Source organism: Branchiostoma lanceolatum, chromosome 8 (genome assembly GCF_035083965.1).
Source record: "Branchiostoma lanceolatum isolate klBraLanc5 chromosome 8, klBraLanc5.hap2, whole genome shotgun sequence".
Lineage (NCBI taxonomy): Eukaryota > Metazoa > Chordata > Leptocardii > Amphioxiformes > Branchiostomatidae > Branchiostoma > Branchiostoma lanceolatum.
This window is the reverse complement of record NC_089729.1, coordinates 5,142,010-5,167,507: the sequence shown is the minus strand read 5'-3', so window position 1 is coordinate 5,167,507 and position 25,498 is coordinate 5,142,010. Positions and strand designations below refer to the sequence as shown.

Below are 25,498 nucleotides of genomic sequence, written 5' to 3'. Positions count from 1 at the left end.
CGTGGTAGAGAGAAAATGGAGTGTTCGAGGTGGTTTTGAGTTCGCGTTTGAAACAATAGTAGCGCTTCAGTCACACAATGGAATGGCTTTTTGCTGCTGTTTTAAGTTTGCAGTAAAGAGTTCACCACGAAAACCGCAAACATAAAACCACCATTTAATTTCTGCATTGACAGTATTTGTGTACCAAACAAGTCAAACTATCAGGGCTTATCTACTGTGGAACAGCAAAAGTTAAGGTCTGATATAAATGTGCTGATTTGTATTTGTATGATTATTATGAGCTTGAAAAACCTTCAGTCTGTTGGTATTTTTTTACTTACCCTTTTGACATAGAAGAAGACAAAGAGTTTGAACATGCAGATGACTGGCATCAGTGGAGAGAAGAACGCCCCCAACCTGTTAGGAGAGGAAGTGCAGGAACAAATTTCAGTACAGTCAATTGTATTTGCAATGAGGAGTAATTGTCTACAATGTCATATAAAAAATAGTTTGTCTTCTGCTCAATACTTTTTGATCATGTCTGTTTGCCAGTCTTTTTCTACTACTCAACTCATTTACATTGGGTTCTTCAACCAAATATATTGTAACCAAACTCATAATCTAGAGGTCCCTCCAAATTTACTAGCCTTTAGTCTAAAAGAGTGGTGTCAACTAGAGCTTTAGTTTGTTCAGTTACAAGTACAAGTACAACGGACATTCAGGTACGCAACTGTACCTAATTTTCGAAAATAATTTCATCAGGTTGGTAGAATATAGGATATAGGAGATTCTTTTTACACAACCAGGTAATCTCACCTGCTAACGTTTCGGTGTCTATCAGACATCTTCTTCAGAGCTTCTGACTGGAGTACTGCTTCTCACCGCAAAAGCGCCACCTACATGTACATCGGCTACTTATAGCGGTGAGAAGCAGTACTCCAGTCAGAAGCTCTGAAGAAGGTGTCTGATAGACACCGAAACGTTAGCAGGTGAGATTACCTGGTTGTGTAAAAAGAATCTCCTATATCCTGTACCTAATTTACTTTAGATGTACAGGCCTTAGGTATACAGCCCTAGTCGCACATACTCATGCAGGTCACACCTACCAGCAGAGCCCCTGTGCGTAGATGAGGTCCAGTACGTTGCGAGCGATGTCAAACTCCGGTTTCCCCAGGTTCTTACAGCAACACTTAGTCACCAAACTGGAGAGGGGGTGGGGATAAAAGAACTGGTTAGTTAGTTTGGCTGAAGAAATTTTAAAAATTGATGAATGTGCAGTCCATCTCTTACTGGTTGAGCAGCTGATTTTGATGGACAACCAGGATCGGACGATTTCAAGTACATTGAGCCTTTAGAAATATGGTCCTCATTTCCTGATGTGCTATTGTTCTTTCTTTTCTATTACCCTCAATTTTCTTTGTCTTCAAATTCTGGACTCTCCGTCAACATACACTTGTTGTGGGGACTGCATGGTATCTCAACTGCTACTGTATAAAATTTTAAGACAATGCTTCAATGAAGCCTTTCATCAATATCTTAATCTTCTCCAGATGTTGCTTGTCTGGTCCTGACTTACTTCCTGATGAACTCAGAGATGAAAGTTGTCAGCAGCAGGAACACGAAGTCCACCAGGACCAGACGGTATATCTCCTGTCCTACATACGTCTCCCAACAGGTCTGGAGATGGACACAACAAACTCTGTTAGCTCATACTCATAGGGTTTCAGATTGTGTATGAGGAAAAAGATGATAATATATGAAGAAAGTAAAGAGCTGAAAATTTGAGAGTTGTTATTCTAAGTAACTATGTAACAGTTGTATTTCATCCAAAATTTTAGTTTGGATTGAATAGAAAGGGTCTTTGTACACAACCAAGATTTTATTCCACCAACGTTTTGGTGACCGTCTGTCACCTTCCTCAGGGCAAAATTTGTGGAATAAACTTTTCTCGGTTGTGTACAGTATTTTTATTGAGTGACCTACCAACCTGATGAAACTATACACTGATCTAGTTTGGATTGCTCTACATGTAGCTATCAAATTGACACAGATGTACTTTCTAGCTAAAAAGAGGAGGGAACAATTTTTTTTGACTGCAAGCTGTTTTCCACTGTTTGTAGCAAGGACAGAGATATGTATGACATTGTAACATTACAGACTGAGTATACATGTATGTAGGTGATATTGTGCAACTCACCAGCTCATCTGAGGACCCGCTGATTTTGTTGAGCCAGAACCAGAGCAGCACACCCAGGATGGCCCACTTCAACAGGATGGTTCTGGACAAATATTAAACTAAAGATTAGGCTGAGATTACACACATCTCCATGACATCAATGATTGCAAGATCTTTACTCAAGGATGTTTTAGACAGGGAAGCCTTCCCACCTGAAAATGCAGACGAACAGTTAACCTCAATATTTTACAGACTACTCAGCAAAACTTAAGATTGACAAAGATTGATCAGAATAATCTTAATTGAAGACAGCATAGTCTTGAAGTGCACATATGAAAATACATAAGAGCTTAAGCAGTGGGTACAAATTGCTAAGCAAAACTTCGACATATGAATTAGTATCTGAGGATGCCAAGGTATTTCTGCATTAAGACACTACATTGTAATCTTCCTCACCTGAAGCTGATGTAGAGCTGAGCTCCAGAGCAAAACCTAGACATCCTCTGATAATTCTTGCTCTAGAGATGCCAAGAAATGTCTTAGACATACAGGAAGATCTCTCACCTGAAGATGCTGATGTAGAGCTCGTGGCGAGGGTACTTGTACTTCTCCAGACTGCCTAGGATGCTGAAGGCGAAGGGCAGAAGGAAGTTGATGGCTGAGATGCAGAGAGGCATCGCCAGTAGACTGAGGGCTCTGGTTGCACTACCTGCCTGCAGATTCTGAAGAGGACATAGCAACATGTTGTTACAATGACAAGTGAACAAATATTCTGCCAACCACTAAAGGAATTCTGACCATTTCCTTGATGCCCGTTGTAGACGTGAATACACATTTAACAAATATCAAAATGATAGCAATCCACCCATAACTTCTTGAGTTATGCTACAGCAACTAAATCACGAACACACATTCAAACAAATATTCACACATAATTGATTATGTAATATAATGTAATTATCATTTGTTTCTCTCGTATATATTCACCATGTTTTTATATTGGACAGGGGTCTAGTGAAAGAACTTATATAGTTCTGTTACCCCTGTCCAGTTACCTCTGTAACAAAGTTTTTATAAATAGATAGATAAATACATGTATCACCACAAACACATGTTACCAAAAAGGTGAAAAGTAAATAGCAAATTATGTCATGGGCTAACAAGAGACTGAACTGTACATTACTTACTGATTTCCATCACAAATAAATTTTGGACAGTCCATCTCCAGTCTTTATCAAGGAATGAACTTGGCACTAGGACAGTCAAAAATTTGGGTAGGTCCAATTTTTGTGTTGGAAATTAACAACAGTTCAAACTTGCTTCAGAATGATTTCATAAAGTACCAACACAGATGAACTTCAAAGCTAACTTCCACCAGGGCACATTCGCCACCCTGAAAAGATACGTCCAAACAGATCTCCAACCTAACGTCCCTCAGTATAATGCACTCCTGTATATCTGAACTGTGCATAGCTGAGGGGTGCTGCACTAGAGATCTCTCAAACCCACTGTTTTTCCAAGTGGCCGATTTATGTAACCCGGCGGATTAATGTTAACAGAGGTTACTAATATCACTGATGAGTTTGATGATGTCCTCGTTGAGCCTCTGTGCGATGAAGGACAAGAGGTAGCAGGAGCATGGCAAAGCATAGCATCAAGGTTGATTTGTATGTACTATACAGTTCAACCTTGCTTCTGTTCAACTTTGCTACTTCGCAATTTACAACGCAAAAATTGGATTCGCCTAAATTTTAGACTGTCCAACTCCAGTCTTTATCAAGGGATGAACTTGAAAGTTGAAAACTTGGGTAGGTCCCACTTCCATTAGCTAATATAAGTCGTAAAAGATGAGTACTAACATCACTGATGAGTTTGATGATGTCTTCATTAAGCCTCTGTGCGATGAAGTACACGAGGTAGCAGGATCCCCCCAGCATGGCGAAGTACAGGAGCCAGGTACAGAGCCGGGTCAGCACACGACAGCACCGCTCGCCGCCGGTTAACTCCTGGGCCTGCTTATGGGTCTCCGCAAGCAGCTCCTGTATGCCAGAGAAAATATTAATTTTCAAAATTATAACAAACAGCAAGAACACAGACTTGAGATTAAATGCTTCCGGAAGATTTGAGGGATCACATACATGTACAGAGACTACATTTATGCTACAGTAATGGAATAGAGTCAAAGACTTCCTAACCACAGTAAAGAAAAGTTAAGCTAATTATAAGTGGTACGGCTGTGACTGTCATGGTCATCAGGACTAGCCCAAACTATCATACGCATGCAACTGTCCTGCTAGAAAGCAACCATCCAGGGAGGAAGAAAGAGGGGTACACGACGAAAAAGATGAGGGATATTGTCATAAAATGGACTAGCATATGCATGTCTTGACACTAACGTTGGGTAACATAAATTCGGGATTTTTCCGATAATGGTTGACTGAAATCAATCTAGCAGAACAATAAACCATCCTTTTTTTCTATTATTCTGTCAGTATCATGTACTATCTTAGTTTGCACTAATCATATATATGGTAGATTTTGTCTCTAGTCGTGCTGACACCATAATATTTCAACTTGAAACTACCGTCCGCCGCACGCACAATGACGGTGCTGTCGGACAGGGGGGCACATTAATTCGGGAGAGAAGATTCGTCTTGAATATCTTACCGCTAATCACATTTTATACAGCACAGTGTTCTCACCAGAATTTTTTCACAGCATAGGGGTCAGGTACGGAAGGACAACTTAACACGGCGCAAGTTACACGGAAGGGCGGAGACATGACCAGAGTAGAGAGTCTGGCATGCTCCCCCGGAAATTTTTTTAATTTATAACCCAATGAGACACTATTTCCTGCATTTTTGAGGGATAAATTTTGTAAAGTTAAGTTTTTCCTCTGTCACAGCCTCATTCTAAAGCCAAATATGAACTTTTTATAAGATTTATGAAGGGTTACAAGCTTCTTCCCAGAAAGAAACACCCCTATGCTGGTTGAAACACAGCACAGGGGTCCAGATCACAGCATAGGGGGTCCAAATCACAGCATAGGGGGCCCCTATGCTGAAAAGGCCTGGCGAGAACACTGCAGCAGCTATTCGTTCCATCCTTGGTTTGAGGAGAGTGCTATGGATATAGACGTGTCCAAGTAAAAAAAATACACGAAAAAACGGCCGTACCGCACACATCAGGCCAGTTCGGGAACAACCCGTGTGTTGAGTCGGTAGAACTTCACTCAAAGTCGGCCCATCGTCATCATCGGGCAACGTGTAACGTTACATTATTCATGGAAAGTTAGCTGGATGCCGTAGCAATGGTAATACTACTATGTCCATGTGTTCCTTGTTGTGTTAGGAGCAAACTTTGAGGAAAATATCTTCCTCAGTCCACTATCACACGCAGCATTTAGACAAAAAAGTGTTCCTCACAAATCTTTGTCGTCTGCTTGACAACAGGATTCTGGTTAACAATATGGCGGCGGGAAAATACACGTGCCGTAGGTTGTAACAACAAAGAGGGGTTTTGATGATTGATCACACTTAGAGTCCAATTGCAGGTCAGCAATTTTAAGAAAATAAGTTGTCTTGTAAATGATTGTGTTTAGCAGGATGCGGATGTGACATTTGTCTTATAAACCAGCCGACAACGATGTGGTGTGATTCTCCCACGAAGCCCTCAGACTGTTCCAATAAGGGACGGAGAGTTTTTGTCCTCGTCGCCTTCTAATGCATGCTTATCGAAGCTTTTCAGACAGTGTTCTGAATACGTTAGTCTGTCAAGTTTGCATTTCTAGCGGTATTACTGATGTTGCATCTAGCACATATCCCTAAATACCCCGTTTTCGAAAAATCCCGAATTTAAGTACCCCACGAATTTATGTTACCCAACGTTAAATAAAACATCAAGAAGAATACAAAACAGAGAAGGGTGGAGACTGTAAACAAACTCACTCACGAGTCATGACCCATGACCTCAGTAAACATTACATACCACAATCTCGGTGTAGACGCTTTTGTGCCTGAGCTTGGCCGCCTCCTTCTCAGTGATGCAGAAGTCCCAGGATGTGAAAATCTTGGTCACAAATTGACTCTTCACAAAGCTCGCCTCGACGTAGTTGGTCCGAAAGGACGAAGACATTCTGAGAGGAACACAACAGAAGTCTAAGACATTCTATAAACCAAAACTAAAGCCTTTTCTGTCTTTTCTGAATCCTTTCTGATAAAACTTTACTGCTCTGAGCAAAGAATAAATATCATTTAGCATAATTCCTACAGTAAGGGAGGACCACCGTATCAATTAGATTCTAAAACTTGGTGTCAAAGTTTCAACAAGGTTTTTTCTTTGCCAAACCAGTATGTTTCTTCTTGCCCAACAATGCCCAACTGTATTCTACTTATTCCTTAGCTATGTATTTTTGACTGCCAGTATTGTTAGATTTGCTGTAGGAAGTATATGCCATAAAATAACAGTCAACCAATATTTTGTGGTATAATGTCACAAATCACCTACTTCCCATTTCCAGCCCCTTACCCTTGTCACCCAGTTACCCCCCTCCTTCCTACCCCCCTTGTTACACGTACCTGTGTACAAGTATGATGAGGCACAGTAGAAAGTACCCCCCTCCAGCACACAGGTAGGCCAGCTGCATGTTGTACTGCAGACCAGGGTTCTTCTCTATAGTGGTGTTGGTGTAGTAGCCGTAGTACAGCTCTGTGTTCTCAAACCAACCCTGGGGGAAAGAATTTAATGATAGCATTGTAGGAAAAATAGTGACTGTCATAGTATAATGTAGATGAATAACAACCACTCAAGGGACCACTCCCAACCAAGGTTGGCGCTTGGTGGAATCCATTCTATTCTAGCTCCAGTTCACTTTAACTTTGATTGTGTCCAAGAAGATTTTGACTTTCCCAACCTGACTTTTCAAAATCTTTAGTCAATTGGCGTAGACGACTTTACAAGACTAGAAGGCAACAATTATAACTCCCAACCACACTGATGACCTTGCTCACGACTAACTCTCAACTATGGTCTAGAGAAGGTTGGGAGGCAATGTATGACAGAGGCTTTACAGTACCGGTGAGCAGCTCTATCCCAGTGAAGCTGGCATCGCTGACGGTGGGGCAGCGGATTCGAACCCAGAACCTTTAGATTCTAACTAACAGTTATTGTAGTGAGATACTTACAGCACCAGTGAGCAGCTCTATCCCAGTAAAGCTGGCGTTGTTGAAGGTCGGGCTGGGCTGATAAACCAGCTGGGGTATTGTGATGAAGCAGAAGCTGAGGACGAACAGCGGAACATTCAGCAGGAACAACGTCTTCAGGAAGATGAAGTAAGACAAGATCCCGGTGCCGAAGAACCCCTCGATCTTCTTGAGGTGGCTGCGCCACAAGACAAAGATGTAGCGAAGCTCGGCGATCTTGCTTAAGAAGTGTCGCCATGCCTGTTGTGATGAAAAAACAAGAATTATAGTTTGACTCAATATTTCTTGAAACATCAAAGTCAGAAAGAGCCAAGTATATAGCATTTGTTTATAATCTATACCAGAAATAGATTAAAATACAAAAGGACAATACAAAGTAAGAGGTACATGTACGTAGTGAAATAATAAACCTTAAGAGCAAACAAAAAGAGTTCACACTCATCTGAGTTAGATTATTCAACTTTACAACTGGTACAAATTACAGTATGTACACAATGTCACTGGCAAGACTCTACCAGCTGCAGGTTCTCTAAATAAAGAGTTTAATGTTTGTAAGTTATTTCAATGATCTTAAATATTCTGCTCATGGTTATATGAGTAAAAGTAGCTCCACTTACATAGGTCAGGTTTGAACACCATATCGTGCATGTTCCCACTTTCTTCATCTTCCTCTTGTTTGACTCTCTCTCTACTCGGTCCCTAGGATAAATAAAAAAAAAGAAGATGAAACAACATCCTCATCTGTTTTGTTGAGCTATAAAATTGTATTGTGTGTGTGTGTCTGTATGTGTATGTGTATGTGTATGTGTATGTGTGTGGGGGGGGGGGGGAGGGTGTACTCCTTGCAGCTTGGATGAACTCCATACTTGTGAGCTGTAACAATATATGGCCTGCCTAACGTTTTCAAATTGTCCTGGGAACTGGGTTTTGTCTCTCGATTTGATGTGACAAAGACTTGCCAGAAGGACAACAAGAGCGTGGAAGATTGGCAAGACCTGCTGCAGACTCTTTTGACGCTGAAATTGTACCGTCTCACAACCCTGCCTGCACATAACATGGCAACAAAAAACATAAAAAACCTAATATATGAGCAATCAACACTCATAATCTATATTACTATACCATACATGGGTGCACCCTTAGCAGGGAGATTTTAAGGTTAAGCCAAAGCCTTTGCAGGGAGAAGGTTAAAAACTTAATGCTCACCTGACTTTCCTCTTTGCGGACATCCCCGACGCCATACCCTTGATGGCTTCCTCCCTGCGCAGCCTCGCAGCCTCCGTATCCTCCATGAGGTCTTCGTCCGCGATAATCTCGTCTGCAATGTACGCTGTCGGGCTCATCACAGCCTGATGCGCCGACGGCGCCGCCCGCACAGTCTGGTGTCGTGACTTCCGTCGCCTCATGCTCGACCGTTTCCGCAGAACCTGATCCTCGCTGGACATGCTGGCGGCGACGTGAGCGTACGACCGCCCCAACGTACCTGGTCGAAAAATTAAGCATATTTGGTGATTATATAAGAGTAGTAAGACTACATTTGTAAGAGGGCTAAAACTACACTTACTCAATAGCTTGCATACAATCTGAAGTTGGCATACATGTAATTGATAAATTACCGTGCAACAATGTTTGCGTACAACCGCCCCAACGTACCTGGTCGAAAAACGAAGTGATAGGTGATGTAGTAAGAGCAAGAGGGCTAAAACTACACTTATCTATTGAATAGCTTACATGCAATCTAAATTTGGCATAAACAATCATGATGATCATACAACAATGAGTGACGTGTATGACCATCCCAATGTACCTGGTCGAAAAATGAGATATTCAATGACATAGTAAGGGTAAGAGGCTCTGAACACACTAACTAGTCAATAAATTACAAAGCTTTCATGCAGTCTAAAGTTGTCATAAACTCATGTGTGTACAACTGCCCAAAATATACCTGGTCGAAAAGTGTTAAGTGAAGGTTTACGGGTGATAGTGTTCAGTAGAGGTCCATAAGTGGTAATAAGAGGTCCTTGATACACTTAGAGTCAATAGCTTTCAAAACTTTGAAATGCACTTTGAAGTTGACGTCATGGGCATAAACAATATTCCCCAACTAGAATATTTTCTTTCATCATGTAAATCTTCTGGCCCAGTCATTGTAGTTCTATCCTTATAAGGGAACACTGTAGACCATTAAAGGTAGACCAACTCAAGGAGAACCAAATGATCTCACGAAAAAACACCATGATGATACTTGTTAAAAAGAGTAGCATGCCCAAAACTATCAGATCTCAATTAGGGTACGGTGTACTTACCAATTTTAAGAACGCAGGTGACAGTGTAACTGTTACACCAGGTTTTGTTTGCCAGCTATGCGATTGAAATGTTCTAATCCAGATAGCAACCAAAGTGAACTGACAACAGTATCTTTGTGGCAAACATCGAAGTCGTAATCGAATATGCTTCATCTAATTATGACAAGCTTACAAACAGGTTTTCCACCCTCCATGATTTGGTTAGGCACCCATTTTCTTTGGTGGGTTCTTATAAGGTGCAAAAGGTGACTTGATGACGGTTGAGACCAAAGTAGTTTCAGGGGGTGAGACTGAATTATTCTTATCAGTAAACTGCCATATGGTGTTGGTAGTAGTTCTGTTCTTGTAGCTTCCAAGTACACTCTCCATTGAGAATTTATAATTTTTGGCTAGCACAGCCTGGCAAGACCCCTGGCTTATTGTGTGGTGTTGTGGTGGCTGCACAAGAAACTACATGTTGTACCAGCATTACACAATCCTCATATTTAGAGAGCACAGAAAACTTCCTTTTGTAAGTCTAGAAAGCCAATTCAAAAGCTTTAAAAACTTTTACAATAAACACATTCAAACTGAATGTAACAGAAACTGAAACTAAGGCCACACCAATTCAATTTCTTGGTTTAACTTAACAGATTTTGTGTGTTAATTTTAGAAGAAAAAAAAATCATGAAAACAGAAGGCTGGGGTGAAAACTTGACTCAGTCTGAGATTCTGTTTTCACATTGATTTTCCAATCTGGCATTTTTTTTAAAAATTCTGTTAACCAAGAAATTAAAATGGTGTGGCCTAACAAACAGACCGACAAAAAGAAGAACTTAATGAAGGTTAGACATCCAGATAGAAAACCACATAATACAAAATGAATCAAGGAACAGTAAGTTACTGAATGAATTCTAGAAAGAGGCGGACATTTCAGACAGCATCCACTGTCTCAATCACTGATGAAGGACTGTAGTAGATATAGATGCTATCTGAAATGTCGGACTCTTTGGAAAAATTATCCTGCTGCCTGATTCATTTTCTATTAGGCCGTGTTGATTTGATTATATGGATGACATCCTCTGGGAACCCAAAAAACTTATGCGAGTGTGATTAAAAAACAAAAGTTTGGCAAAAAAAGTAGCCTTTATTATGAAATCTACATGGTCAAGAAGGATGAGCAAAACTAAATACTGTACACAAGAGTATGGTATAACGATCAATAGATTCTTCATTTTCGTTCTTTCACATCTTCTTCTTTTAGATATTAGATCCCGTTTTCCAAAATATTATTTTTGCAATTTACCACATATTAAGCTTTATGATTTTGCAGCTGCTTTGTATGATGTACAATATGGCCACAAACAGAAATGGACGGAAATTGATGAGCAGGCAGATGTGATCCATATAATCAAATCAACACAGCCTTAAATGAAAAAAAATACACGATGGAGAGACAGACAGCTACATGTGCAAACCTTCTAATGAGGCATCAGATGATGTGCGACCTACAGTCAGTGTGTGTCCAGCAAGGTAGTGTAAAATGGAGAAAGCAAAATAAAAATCAGCCTGGTGCATCTACATTTGGTTAGTATTTGCTACATGGGGGTGAAATAAAGCTTTGAAATATGTGATGTGAATTAAGAACTAAAAATACATGAATAAAATTCTATTATCATAATGTCTCTATGATCATAAGAAAGAGCATTCTATGATTATGTACAGAAGATACGTCAAAAAATAGTTGAAAACAGTTTTTGGATGCACGCAAGCAAAGCACTCTGCTGTAGATGACCAAAAATGCTGTGTTCATTTGATAACAAGATAAGTGAATGAAATATGAAAATTCCTAGCCTGCAAAGTTGACTCTCTGTACTGTATTTGCTTGATCATTTGATTCATGATATTGACAATGTAAAGGAAACGGTCTTATTTACCAATCCTTTTACTGGGCAGCTGATCAGCGATGTTTCCACCTCTGCCTCCCCCATACTCCTCCCTGTATCTGGTCTTCCAGTATTCATCATCATCGTCATAGTATGCATCTGTGTAGGAGCCTCTCCTGTCCACGTCAACACGGACATCGTTCACGGTGTGTCGGTCGCCTCTCCTGTCATAGTAGTCATCCTCGTAGCCTTCGTTCACTGCAAAATGATTTATTAATCTATTTATTTAATATTTTCTTTATACAGGGTAGACGCACTCAGTGCTTTACACACTGCTTTACAGGCGTGCCCTGTACAGAATGACTGAATAACATAAACAAGGTAATAAGATAAACTAATGAACAAACAGTAACTCAAAATAACAATATACAGTCAAATCTGGCGCAGGCAACCACCTGCCGTCAAAGGACACATTGACATAGTCGAGTCCATTTTTGCATAGTTAAGACCTTCTTCCAAGCAACCAACTGTCTTCCCCAACCAGCAACCACTTTTTTTAAAGCCACCCTTGAACCACCAAATTGATTGACAGTAGTATGGAACCCAGCAGCGGCCTCTTCAAAATGAGGATTTCTGCAAGCTCTCACTGGCACTATCAGCTCTTCATACACAATCGAGCGTCAAATCCAAATCATATACCGTAAAACAAAGCCAATGTGGCAGGCCGGGTCTGGAGGTCAGAGGTCAGCAGTGATGTTCTAGTAGCTCCTTGAGCTATTTGATCATTAACAAGATGTTAATATCATAATCATGGTAGATTCAAACATCTTTCCAACAAAAGGAATGACAAATTTACATCTGAAGGTTCTTTTAGGAAACTACTGCAGGTTGTTATGACTTAGTCTAGTTGTCATTAGACTTAGTACTTTAATAGACCTAGTCTACAGTCTAAAGTCTGGGTCATATAATCATAAGTTCACTTACTTACAATTTTGATAAAAGAACCTTGGAGTGCCACTATGAAGTACTGGTACAACTGATTGTCTAGAACTAACAACTTAATGCAAATTTCAAACTCAAGTGTTTCACAAAACGTGCTTAACATATGCAAGCTATAACTTCCTTTCTTTGTTAAACCAACCAGCAACCTTTAAGGTTAATTGGAATGCTGACAGATTTCATAGGATTCAAATTCCTGACCCTTAAACTTTGAGACTGAGAAGCAAACTTGATAACCACATTCACCATATTATGGCATTGCCTATTAGTAAGCTACAATGTACATTCAGGGGTTCATCAAAAGAGGGGAACAGGGGCGAAGCGCCCCCATGCCCTGACCATGCACCCCCTTACCTCGGGTAGTAGATTCTCTGACAAGCAAAAAATTCTGATTGACCATGGATGCTACTAGGTCACATGTAGCCAGTCTTCAACTGTGACCTGTCTGGCAGTAATTTTGCCCCTCAGGAAGTCAAAGAATGCCCCATTTTAACGTCTCTAAAATGCCATGACAAACACCCCCCCCCTGCTTGGTCGCTACGCTTCCTCGCAATGCTGCCCCTTGCAATTTTTTTCTAGAAAAAAAAATTTCACGTGAAATGATGGATTAGAACCTACTGTGTCCCATGGGGATGTTCTCCACTCCTCGTCTGTCCTGTGGATAGTCCGGTTGGGAGTAGTCATAGTCATCTCCGCTGTAGGAATCATGGTGGTAGCCTCTGTTCTGGTACGCCATCGTGTAGCCTTAGCCTTACTCTTCCCTCTGGAAGACTCCCTGGAATTGTTTGTGTCGCACCTCTTTTCAGCTTTTCACCTGCAAGAAAAAAATACTTAGTAGATCATGCAGCTGGAAAGACTCAGATGTTTTGGACAGCATTCACTTTCTCCAGTCACTGATGATAGTGGATGCTGTCTCAAAATCTCAGAATCATGATGGTAGCCTCTATTCTGGTACGCCATCGTACAACCTTACCCCTTCCTCCCTCTGCGAAGCTCCCTAGAATTGTTTTCTGTCGCACCTTTTTTTAGCTTTTCACCTGCAAAAAAAACAGCCGTCCCATTATCTTATTCAGTCGCGGCGCCAAGGAGCGCTACTTAGAGAAATATTTATCCAGGGTGTTGCCATGTTGTTGTGCGACGGTTGCCCCTCATTCAGGAGTTAATAGCTCGAGTCCATTAGCTCGTATTACATCCTTGTGAAACACTTTCAGCAGATTAAAAGGTCATGCGGGGTCACCTCAAGTTGTTGTCTGGGCACGAAATACCCAGAACTTTCAGCAGATTAAAGGGTCGTGCGGCAGCCTCCACTAGGCCTTCCTCCGGGGCTGTGGATCGTAGAATTCGACAAACTATGGTGGCCAATCTCCTGGCAATTATTCTCCCAGCCTATAGCTGGTGTAGTCAGTCTGGTAGAGACTTAAGTAATGCGGGGTCCGACCTTTAGTTGTTGTCTGGGCATGAAATACCAAGAACTTTTTCCTGGTGTCGAAAAATAGAAGTCAGACAGAATTTTCACAGGCAATGTGGTATTAGCCTGTAGTGTAGAGAAGAACCCAAATCTAATTTTATCAAGCTAATCTACTTAATTGATTTATTGGTTTTATGAATCCACAAAGCTAAATGCAAAAGTAAATAAAACAGACTTTTTTCTAGCTATAGCTAATCTTATTATTTTGTAACTGGATGTTTTAGGTTTAAAATGTCGACGACAATATTCTCTCAATTTAGGGCACCTTTATACAAAGACGATGTGTCAATTTGAGACAATTTGTTGGAGTACAAACATTTAATGTTACACTTACAATTCAATGTTGACAGAACTGAGGTCTGAAAGGTCACCCACAAAATCAATTGTGCATAGTCTTAGCCTAACACCTGTCTCTTTGTACCTAAATCCAATGATAAGTAGTGCCTGAGAAATGTGCTACTCATTAGGCCACAATAAATTTAATTTCTTGTTTTTTTAAATTTTAGCACAAGGACATTATTAAAACAGAAGGCTGGGGTGAAAACTTGCACCTGACTCTGTTCACTCCCTAAAACTGTGTGCACCAAAGTACAAACTTTCCTATGAGATTCTGTTTTCATGTTGATTTTCCAATCTAGCATTTTTTCAAAAATTCCGTTAACCAAGAAATCAAATTGGTGTGGCCTTAACAGGTGGTTGTTTCATCAGACCATCTTGAATTTCTCGTTTCTTGGTAAGACGACAAATAGTCACGCCAAACATGCAAATGAAAGGATAGGCTGACTTCTGACATCATCAGATGGTAAGCCTTAACAGGTGGTTGTTTCATCACACTGTCTTGAATTTCTCATTTCCTTGTAAGACAACATACAATCACGCCAAACATGCAAATGACAGGATAGGCTGACTTCTGACATCATCAGATGGTAATATGACACCAGTGTGTTTTGATTGTCACACACTCAGGTGTCTGTTTTAGAAAACATCGTAAATTTCTTGTTTTCCTGCCCAAAAAGACCACACAGGGGACCGATAAAATAAACTTTGGTCAGTACATGAACAGGTGGTCATTGTGCATTTGTGGACAGGATTCTTTATACTCTTGTCAATTGGGAAAATAAGGGACCGCCAAAAAATGGTCACACTGGCAAGGAGGTGGTCACTTGTACAGGTTTGACTGTTCAGCCAACAATACTGTCATACCAAATTTAAACGTGTGAATCTACATGTATGGTCTGAGCAATGACATCATCAGATGGAAACCTGACACCGGTACACGTATGTTTGTTTGCAACACCGGGCACGTTGAGTCAGAGACCCAAAATAAACAGCGTTCGTGCCAGGCACGCCGGCTTAGACCACCGTACCGTAAGAATCCACTTGAAAAGAGTTCACAGCAATGGAAAACACATAGTCATAACAGCTTGCAGTGAGCACTAACCTCTCAGCTCAAAGTTTAAGAAATAGTCTGAAAATGGGGAAAATCGTTTTTACAATTCCTAGATGTAGATCTACTAGTATATAGAGATCTTTCCCTGATTTGAATCACAATGCCCTCGGGCCATTGGGTGTATCTTCTCCAAAAAAATTAAAATAGATTTCTAAAAACTGATTATAACCAACCGACCGACCGACCGACTGACCGACCAACCAACCAACCAACCAATCAACCAACCAACCAACTAAACTCGCCCTAGTGTAGACATAATGTCCCTACTAGTAGTTGTCTGTCTGTCACCTATGTCTGACCTTTTAACATGTGGACAGCCCAACAAAACAAAGTCTGTTGTTCAATAAATATCTACCGGTAAACATTGGGCATTCAAAAATAGACCAGACAAATTTAAAACCAACCAGCATTCAAATGGTGCCACCTTCAGGCAAATATGTTCCAAGCTTATATATATGAGGACTCCTCATTGAGGAGATGTATTTTCAATAGTGAATGTTTTGGTAGTCAACATTTCTCTCCACATAATACATATATACTGAGTAAACATGGCAATTTTATCATCATATAGATAGCAATAATGCACATAATTAGGAATATTGCTAAGATGGCAATTTGACAGTGATTCTCTCAACAGTGGTTTGTACCTGTGATTCTGAAACACCTGACACTCCATTTCCATTTCCTGCCTGCCATGTTTGTTATTTCCAAACCAACCCTTGGCTACAGACTAATTTTGTGGGTGCCATGTGCACATGTCATGTTACAATTCACAAAACGGCAACACTAAACGCTACACAGTGTCTCGGTCTAATCTACTGGACAAGGTCACCATAGAAAGCTATAAATTGTGAGTAGTTGACGATAAGTACAAGATGTAAACTTGCACAAGTGTGAAATTGACTTAACGTATGCTAAATTATACACTCGTAATTTCGTAAACCTGCTGTGGGACTGAGCACTGAGTTATCATATACGAACACAAAATTTTTCAGTTTCACAGCACACATTTTGGTGACCATAACGTCTGAGGCACGAGTCTATGATATCTCAAGATACAGTCAATGTTTCACTTTATAATACTTATTGTCTTAGAGTTAGAGTAGGACTTTTTTCTTGATGTTCTCATTGTTCTGTGTCATTATCAAGCTCGTACTTTGGCTGAGCAAAGTTAAGTAAACATAACAATTATTTTACCCGAGTTGACAGATATTAACCCCTTCCCACAGTGACCCCAGGCACGTACACATACCCGGTGAGTGTTGCAATGTCTCAGGTGCCAAAGTACAGGTGAACCATACACGGAAGGAAATACCACAGTCACTCGGGACTTAAATTACACATTTGTACATGACTTGTGTGGGCTACGCTTTCATAGTTTTGTTGTTATACCTACCATTGTTTCTTTAAAAGTATACTGGCCATTCTAAACTTTTAACTTTAAAACAGCCAGACATGAGTATACTTAAAAGTTAAAGGGTGTTAGAAAAGCTTGTGGTAGCCAGTTTTACCCCATGAGTTCACAGATCCATTATGTTCCTACCCGAGCACCATTTTGAATTGTGTTATCTAAACCATAAACTAAATCTATTTCAGCCTGCATTCAGTCTAGCATCATATCTTATTCAGATGGAACAAATGAGCATTTGGTACATGGATAAATCAACTGGAGCCAGTAATAGATAACTGTTGCCTGTACGTGGGTCAGGGAAATGCTAAAACAGCCTCCAATTTAATATGGATTTCCAGTTTAATTTAGGACTACCTCAATTAAACCCAAATCTTAAATCCAAATGGCTTAATATCACATATGGTAGGTAAAAACAAAGTTAGAAATATGTAGCAGCCACTGATGACCCCCTAGGGATTAACTCAATTCTGCAGAAATCTGAGAAATTTGGAAAATTCTGCAGAATTCTGAGAACTTGAGCCAGAATTCTGAAAACTTGAGCCAGAATTCTGAGAACTTGAGCCATAATTCAGAAGTTATCTACATGCAGGAAGAGAGAGATGATGTGCAGAAAGAGAACATCAAGTTGAAGGAAGAAAACACCGATTTGGATGGTTTAAGTGTTGGAAGGTATAATTCTGCAGAATTCTGTCTCCAGCTGCAGTACTCAGAACACTGCGGATTTCTGTTCCATTTCCCAGAACTCTGCGGACTTCGGCAGAAATCTGGCTCAATTTTCCAGATTTCTGCAGAATTCTGTAGAACTGGACTAATCCCTAGGGGGTCATCAGTAGCTGCTACATATTTCCAACCCTATTTTTATCTACCAGATGTGATATTGAGCCATTTGGGTTTAAGATTGCTGAAATGTGGGAGATAGTCCCAAAATTAAACTGGAAATCCATAAACTGGAGGCTGTTTAAAGTGCAAATGTATATCCTTATCTGACATATTTTCTTGATTTCTGATGTCTCCCTGGGTGTTGAAATATGTGATGCTTCCAAAAAGCAACATTGTGATAATTCAGAAGTGGGGCTGCTTACTTCTATACATTTATACAATCACCCTACTTAGTATATGTCTATTACATGTCATATATTTGTCATATCATTCTAAACCCATACGATACACTCTTGTATTAGGTAGATTAGACCTTAGATATATACATGTATATACATGTAGAACTGTAGTTATGTACCAGCCATACGTTGTACCTTGCACAATTGTTGTGCAATAAAGTTATCTATCTAATTTAGTATTATAGGCTCATGAGAGCCAAGTGAGGACATTTAGTAACCTAACAGCTGTACCTTGTTGACAGTCAGTACGACATAATTTTATAGACTGAGCACTCAAAATTGTGGAAAAAAGTCAATAAAAAATTGTCCATGACTGTGCCTTCACCTACCCTACTATATCTTTATCAAAAGTACATGTATCCAGTCCGCTAAGGCCATGCTCTAGTTATGGAAACCAAACAAGCCCAGAGATAAGACCATTCTTGACATGCACCAGGAAGATCTTATCTCGCATGTAATCTCCTTAAGACGTGACACGTGACACAGATGTGCTCAAGGTGGGGTCTTAAAGTCCTGGTTCAGTTTCACTTTGTCACAAGGTGCAGTGTTTGAAATAATCAAGCAGCTGCTTATGATACTGTTTACATTTTACAACAACAACAACAAAAAATTCTGTTACATGCAATGCGACAAGTTGTCAGCAGTTTCCCTGCAATTTTGAAAAAAAATTTCTGCGAATACCCAAGTCGCACTGTTCCTAGTACTGTCCCTCCTACCCTACTTCTTTGTTTACATGTCTACTTGGAATCCAAATTTATGTGGGTTTACAGGTTGCAGGTGGGTATGTTGAGCCCTGCATTATGAAAACTTACAGTAAGTTACACAAAAGTTTTCGGAGTCAACTCGGGGCTGTGTGTGAGGAGCTTTGGGCTGCTCAAGCGGAGTTTTCCTACTAGGTAACATTACTTGAGTGAAGTCTCTACCAGACTAACTACGCGGGCTATAGGGAGAATATTTGCCAGGGTTTCATTTGCAGGCTCCATTAGTCTGTCAGCGAGAAGAAAGGCAATAATACTAATAGCCTATATATATAGTAATAGGGTTCTCCTTGCACAGTCCTGAGTCGATTCCAAGTTGTGTAAAAAAATCGTGTATGTAAACCCAGCCATCGTTTATCTTAAACAATTGGCAGACAAGCTGACCAACATACCAAGAATATTACAATTATCATAATAATGACATTATTACAATTATCATAATAATGACATTATAACTTCTTTGACGACAGGCCCTCTTGTTATCCCTTTATCCTGTTAACAGAAGCTGATTTAGACTTAATCATCAAGTTAATGGGATTCAGGTTTACCCAGCCGCCTTGCACACATATGGGTAAGCAGCTGCAGATTTTATCTCAGGCAACAAGATTATGGGCAAAGGTTCAATCCTTCTTTCTCACGAGTTTCTGCGCTCTACGCTCTACCGGAATTCAGAAAGGCAGGGGCTACATATTTTTGACCAAGCTGGCTTTGTTTTAATTTCAATTCGAATGTCTGCTTTACGTAGAATACTCTGATTATGCTCTACATTTAAATTGAGCAGTTCGGCAACGAGTTGCGTTAAGTCAAAACGGCTGATTCTGTAACGCTTCTCGTAAAAGGGCATGCAGCCCCCCCCCCCCCCCCCCCCCCCCGTTCGAACTGGCTGTGAGGTTGAGAAACACATCACTCCCCTGCCAGGGTAGCCTGGATGCCAGACCCCCAAACTCTGAAATATCTATCGTTCAGATATCGTTGAATAAATTCATCAGTCACTTGTAATACCAGTTACAAGAACATTCTTCAAACAGTGACTTTAAAAAAAGGGTAGCGAAATACGCACCTCCAAATTTTTTACGTCTCCTGTACGTCTTGTTCACAGAGTGGCAGTTTGGGGGTCTGGCATTAGTGTCTACCAGACTAATCGTGCTGGCTATGGGGAGAACATTTGCCACCCTGGGATTTCATTGGCAATGGAGGGTTTCATTCGGAGGCGCAGTTACATGTAGTCTCTACCAGACTAACCGCAACGGCTATGGGGAGAACATTTGCCAGGGGACTTTGGCCATGGAGGGTTTCATTCGCAGCTGCCTATTAGACCCTCTCTCCGTAGCCAACTATCTTCATACAATTCACTCTATTTGGCCAATTTCTACTATTTTCCCAGCGATCAGCGGAGTCTGGTAGAGGCTAGTCTGGCATCCAGGTTAGACTCTGCCAGGGACAAAACCTACATTTCCACCCACTGAGAGGTTGTCCAGTTAAGTATTCCTCCTTGCCGGAAGCTATATAATTACGCTATTTGTGGATTGTTTACTATTGTTAGTTTACAGTTTTAATCATTGCTTTTACAATGTACTACTGTTTCTTTCTAGCCTGGATACCAGACCTTTCGCGTGATGCAATACGATAACCCCTTTTGGGCGGGGAAGGCCTTAAAAAGTAGGGTAAAAGTTGGCACAGGGGCGCTCTTGGCAGCCGAACTATCAGTGGTGGCGGCGCAAGTTGCTTCCCCGGCCGAAGGATTAGCGCAAGGAGCGCGGTGGTCTGGCACCCAGGCTAGTTTCTTTCACACTGTAACTTTATGTTCACTGTTTTCACGGTCACCCGGCTGTACCATGAACTTATCATCACCGTGAAAAAAACTGTTGTTTTTATATACGATTCTTTCACACGTCCGTTCTGTGAATCATTTGCCTCCACCGTGAAGTTAAAGTTCAGTGAAAATTAATGTCCATTATTATTGAAATTTTGCTACCGAGAAGATGAAGTGAATTACAGTACTGTATTACTGTATGTTGGGGAGGCAATGGTTCGAAGTATTATAGCTACTGGCTTCGTTGAGAATACCAGAAGAAGTTACCGTTATAGTTGAAATACATTTAATTATTTCTGAAAGTGAAAGTGATGTCAAACCAGTACTAGTTTAGCTCCCTGAAGAGCTATATTGTTCCACTCTAAGTGACAGAAAAGACAGAAACAGAAAATGTATGTACAGTTTGTACAGGTTCATTGTACCAAGGAGCTCGAGGTTAAATATCCTTGATTGTACTGGGGAAATTCCCCTACACATGAAGCTCTTTTCAACAAGAACAATAAACAGGACCACGGCTCGTCTACCTATAAAACTCAAACCTGCATAAGGGCTCTTTCCAGTCAGCGTTCACGTTGAGTGAGCGACACAGCTGGGATTTGAACTCATGACTTCTTGGTCCAGAGCCAGCACTACTGACCTACGCATGCTACAGGAAATAAACTGAAATCTACGATTTTGCAAGTAAAGCCAGTGAGCAGTGTTTAGTTGTGGGTTAAGCTTTGGTGCCATGTATACAATGTACATGTAGGATGGACAAATCATGCTGTATTGTGGTCACTGGGAACAACCTAGCATCATTCCGAGGTTCAATAAGGGTCCAAAAGATAACCTTGACAATGCCAAAGCCTTTTTGTCTTGTTTATTTTGGAATTGGGTGCTTCTTGGGTATCAGAGAATTGCAACTGATGACCATAAAAAAACTTTGTTGTGGATGAAACTTTAGAGAGACATCTGGTTGCTATCAAGGCCAACAATTTTCATGACAGCTACTAGTACAAGGAAATGAGCTCAGCACACACACTGTACTTACTATACAACCTCCTTAGTACATACATGCATTAAAAGTCATTGAAAAAAGACATGTAATAGATCTACTCTTATAGTCTACCACTCTGTGTGCTAAATGTGTACTGAATTATTCAGGTTATTCAGATAAACCAAGGAGGTAAACATACATGTGCAAGACTTCTTTCCTAATGTTGCAACATGATTCAACATCAAATGACTTGCTTAAACTCTGTACAAAACAGTTATTTGCGATCGACTCCATATCCATGGGTGATATTTTTAAAACAAACGTGTGCAAATATATTATCGACAAGGCAAATAATCGACAATCGACAAATGTGAAACTAAAAATATATGGAGTTACAGACGTTCCATCTCTACAGTTGCTACCCTTGATACAAAATATCCAACCCATGGTTTCAACAATGGACAGAATAACAACAACTCCTACGTAAAGCCATTGTGTGCGAAGTCCGAGGCCGTGACACAAGCTTTTGTGTGATCATTTCAGAGTCTGCTTCAGCGAGCCGCCATTCAACACATCTCCCCGCACGGCTGGATCTGAAAGTCGCAACACGATGTAGCGACAGTGCTGTTTTCCCGCCATAATCGCTCTTTTAAGAGCTAAAACCGGCCTTACCTGGCTAGCCAGACTCGCATGCTGGTCACTTGTAGCTCGAACCTTCGCGCTGTGTCCGAATTCGTCAAGTATTCGTGACGGAAACTGCAGCAGACACCCGATAACTCCCCGCGTCACATTCACTTCCTGGTGCTGAAATGTAGGGAGGGGGCGTGGCCTGTCGTCACGTGGCTCTGTGACGTCACGTTCCGCAAGGTATAGATGACTTGTCACACCTTTTACGTCGCGGCACGCCCAGTTCTAAGTCACGACGCAGCTCTATAGATAAAGTTTGTTGATTATGATTAACGACAATCGGATCAGAAGTCATCCGCGATGGAACCCATAGACGTCACCACTATTGTTAGTTGCCGGTTGCCATGGTAACGAAGGTGAAAGTGGTAGGGGTGGACTATTTTGGGTGAAGCGACCCCACCTATGCCTTAATTAAAACATTCTTTTCCTCGGGGTGTCCAACCTTCAATCACCAACCTACCCCAATGTATTATGTAGACTTCAGAAAACATTGCTTCAATGATAGCACACAGTTTGATCAAGGGGTATATAACCTCCTTGGTTGGTTTGATGGGAAATGTACAGGACTACAGGAAACGCAAGAGGGTCCTTGATCACTCGAAACACCCCCTATCTTATTGTGAAACGGGGGGGGGGGCATTGACCCTGAGCCCGCATCCCCCTCCCCCTCCGATCCCCCCATTGTTCTCATTCTGGAACAACCGTGCGAACCATACACGTGCATAATCAAATACAATAGATAAAGATATTTTGATTCAGTGACGCAACAGGTGATCGTGAGAATGTTTGCGAACACGCCCACTCTCAGGTCTGGAGTAACAAAACAAACGCACCAGGTGCGCCCTTGTACCGTCTGTGTCATGTTTTGAAGACTTTCTTAGAACGTCCGTTGTGTATTTTCTCGGGGTGTATTCATCGGGAAGGCAACAACATGCGCGCCACATGCGTTACTCGGGTGATTCGACAGACAGCCAAGTTGTGCATATCTTAGGACAAGTGAGTAAACTTCACGTTGCTTTGGCGAAACATTTTGATTACATCGATGAAGGTCAGACATCCAGGTAATAAGATACCGTGACAAAAACTGACAATACAAAAAGTTACTCAAGCAACTGGACAGATTAAGGTTATAATTAGTGAAGTGTAAGCTTTATTTGGGAGGGTGTGTGTGTGTCTGTGCGCTAAACCAAGTTTCTACCTAGAGTCCGTGGGTTGGGGATAATATCATAGTACACATTGGCCAAATAGGTCGTCTATGTAGTTACCATTTTCTCAACGAATGAATTGTACATGGTCTCCAATGCAAGCTCAGCCTCCTTACCAAGTATTCCTAGGCCAATTTTGGTCGATTTCTACCAATCATTTTGTTCGACGGGAGGTCAGGTAGAGATTTCCGACTCTGAGAAAAGTTTAGCTGGTACTTAAGATAGGATTACAGTATATCTTTTATATAGTGAGTCCGTTGTTCCCAAATGTTATTACGTGTACCCACTGACGTCACTAGACCAGTCACAAATGAGTCACACGTCCAGGAAATTCGATGTTTACGGAACTTATCACTGTAACACAAGTCCAAACTACTTTTATCCTGGTTTGGATTTTTTTTCGTGCAAAGCGGATCTGAGGTTGAATGACCTCACTGGTTCGTGTTGTTGGTTGAATGAGTTTCAGAGTCGATTGAAGGTCGGTGACCCTCGTCTCTGTTCATCCGTTCATACAATGCCGGTCACGTATCCGTAGCGGTACCCTGGGGGCCAGGCACCGTATATCGGCTAGCCACCAAGCAACGCGCGCGCGCCCAAGCTTTCCCGGCGCACCCTCCCGCTGCCCCCCCGAAGACCGACCCCGCCCCACTCTCCGCTGTAAACCCAAGGTCTGCTGGCTAGCAGACCTTGGGTTTACAGCGGAGAGTGGGGCGGGGTCGGTCTTCGGGGGGGGCAGCGGGAGGGTGCGCCGGGAAAGCTTGGGCGCGCGCGCGTTGCTTGGTGGCTAGCCGATATACGGTGCCTGGCCCCCAGGGTACCGTAGCGGCGCACTGATATCTTACCTCTAGCCTCTACCAGGCTCCAGAGGCGGAGGGAAAGAGTAAAAATTGGCCAAATATATAGACAGAAAAACATGAAAGAGGAGTTAGTGTGCTATAGGGGTACAGATTGCAGCTCTGATGGATGGCATATTGGACCCTCCTCCGTAGCCAACTCCCTTGGCATACAATTCACTCTACTTGGCCAATTTCTACTATTTTTCGAGCCATCCCGCGGAGCCTGGTAGAGAACTGTACCCCTATAGCAGACTAACTCCTCTTTCATGTTTTTGGCGACGCCTCAGGGGCGAGCCAAATTGGTATATATATTGTGTGCAGTTTGCAAGAATTCTAGGAATTGCACAGGAATGTGAAAGTTCACGGGACGATAACTCATGAATGCCTGGATGTATTGTCTTCATATTTTGTAGGGGGGTAGGTCTGTGTGAGACTTTGAAATGAGTATATTTTGGCCCCCCTAGCAACTTTCTATGATACTGCAGGGGAACTTTCACTTTTCAAATCTCGTGTTCTGAACATGCTATGGTCATGAATTTTTAGTGGTGGATAGCTCTTTGTTGGGAAAATAGGTCCTGTAGATTTGGACCCCCTAGCAGTTTTTTAAACTGCAGGAGCTGATTTTGTCTCAAACTTTGAAAGAGAATAACGCAAGAAGGGGCTGACGGATCGTCATAATTCTTGGTGTGTAGATAGCTTATTATTAGGTGATGATTTACATAATTATATGCCAATTATGCAAATCCATATCTGCTAGCCAGCAGACCTTGGGTTTACAGCGGAGAGTGGGGCGGGGTCGGTCTTCGGGGGGGGCAGCGGGAGGGTGCGCCGGGAAAGCTTGGGCGCGCGCGCGTTGCTTGGTGGCTAGCCGATATACGGTGCCTGGCCCCCAGGGTACCGTAGCGGCGCACTGATATCTTACCTCTAGCCTCTACCAGGCTCCAGAGGCGGAGGGAAAGAGTAAAAATTGGCCAAATATATAGACAGAAAAACATGAAAGAGGAGTTAGTGTGCTATAGGGGTACAGATTGCAGCTCTGATGGATGGCATATTGGACCCTCCTCCGTAGCCAACTCCCTTGGCATACAATTCACTCTACTTGGCCAATTTCTACTATTTTTCGAGCCATCCCGCGGAGCCTGGTAGAGAACTGTACCCCTATAGCAGACTAACTCCTCTTTCATGTTTTTGGCGACGCCTCAGGGGCGAGCCAAATTGGTATATATATTGTGTGCAGTTTGCAAGAATTC

General features: G+C 41.6%; 2 protein-coding genes across 5 annotated transcripts in view; one reads left to right on the top strand and one right to left on the bottom strand.

Annotated features, from left to right (window-relative positions):
• Positions 1–22,368, bottom strand: part of LOC136440107 (transmembrane channel-like protein 5) — a 28,089-nt gene extending 5,721 nt beyond the window's left edge. Inside the window, exons 1-15 of one of the 3 annotated variants that reach the window (XM_066435925.1) lie at positions 22,193–22,368; positions 13,145–13,340; positions 12,227–12,301; positions 11,579–11,785; positions 8,563–8,839; positions 7,974–8,055; positions 7,339–7,596; positions 6,733–6,881; positions 6,143–6,290; positions 4,015–4,194; positions 2,720–2,877; positions 2,177–2,258; positions 1,556–1,656; positions 1,086–1,181; positions 321–396 (exon numbers count right to left, since the gene is read on the bottom strand). In XM_066435925.1, coding sequence (XP_066292022.1) covers positions 321–396; positions 1,086–1,181; positions 1,556–1,656; positions 2,177–2,258; positions 2,720–2,877; positions 4,015–4,194; positions 6,143–6,290; positions 6,733–6,881; positions 7,339–7,596; positions 7,974–8,055; positions 8,563–8,839; positions 11,579–11,785; positions 12,227–12,301; positions 13,145–13,262 — 2,007 coding nt within the window. In that variant the 5' untranslated portion in view covers positions 13,263–13,340; positions 22,193–22,368. Of the gene's footprint in view, positions 1–320; positions 397–1,085; positions 1,182–1,555; positions 1,657–2,176; positions 2,259–2,719; positions 2,878–4,014; positions 4,195–6,142; positions 6,291–6,732; positions 6,882–7,338; positions 7,597–7,973; positions 8,056–8,562; positions 8,840–11,578; positions 11,786–12,226; positions 12,302–13,144; positions 13,341–13,499; positions 13,792–22,192 lie in introns of those variants that run through there. The other 2 variants (XM_066435926.1, XM_066435927.1) reach the window with 2 other exon arrangements.
• LOC136440108 (transmembrane channel-like protein 7) overlaps positions 1–25,498 on the top strand; it is a 382,010-nt gene that overhangs the window by 315,161 nt on the left and 41,351 nt on the right. Inside the window, exon 1 of one of the 2 annotated variants that reach the window (XM_066435928.1) lies at positions 23,020–23,203. The exons of the other annotated variant lie outside the window; for it this stretch is intronic. The gene's annotated coding sequence lies outside the window, so the exon portion shown is untranslated. Of the gene's footprint in view, positions 1–23,019; positions 23,204–25,498 lie in introns of those variants that run through there. 2 annotated transcript variants of the gene reach the window in all.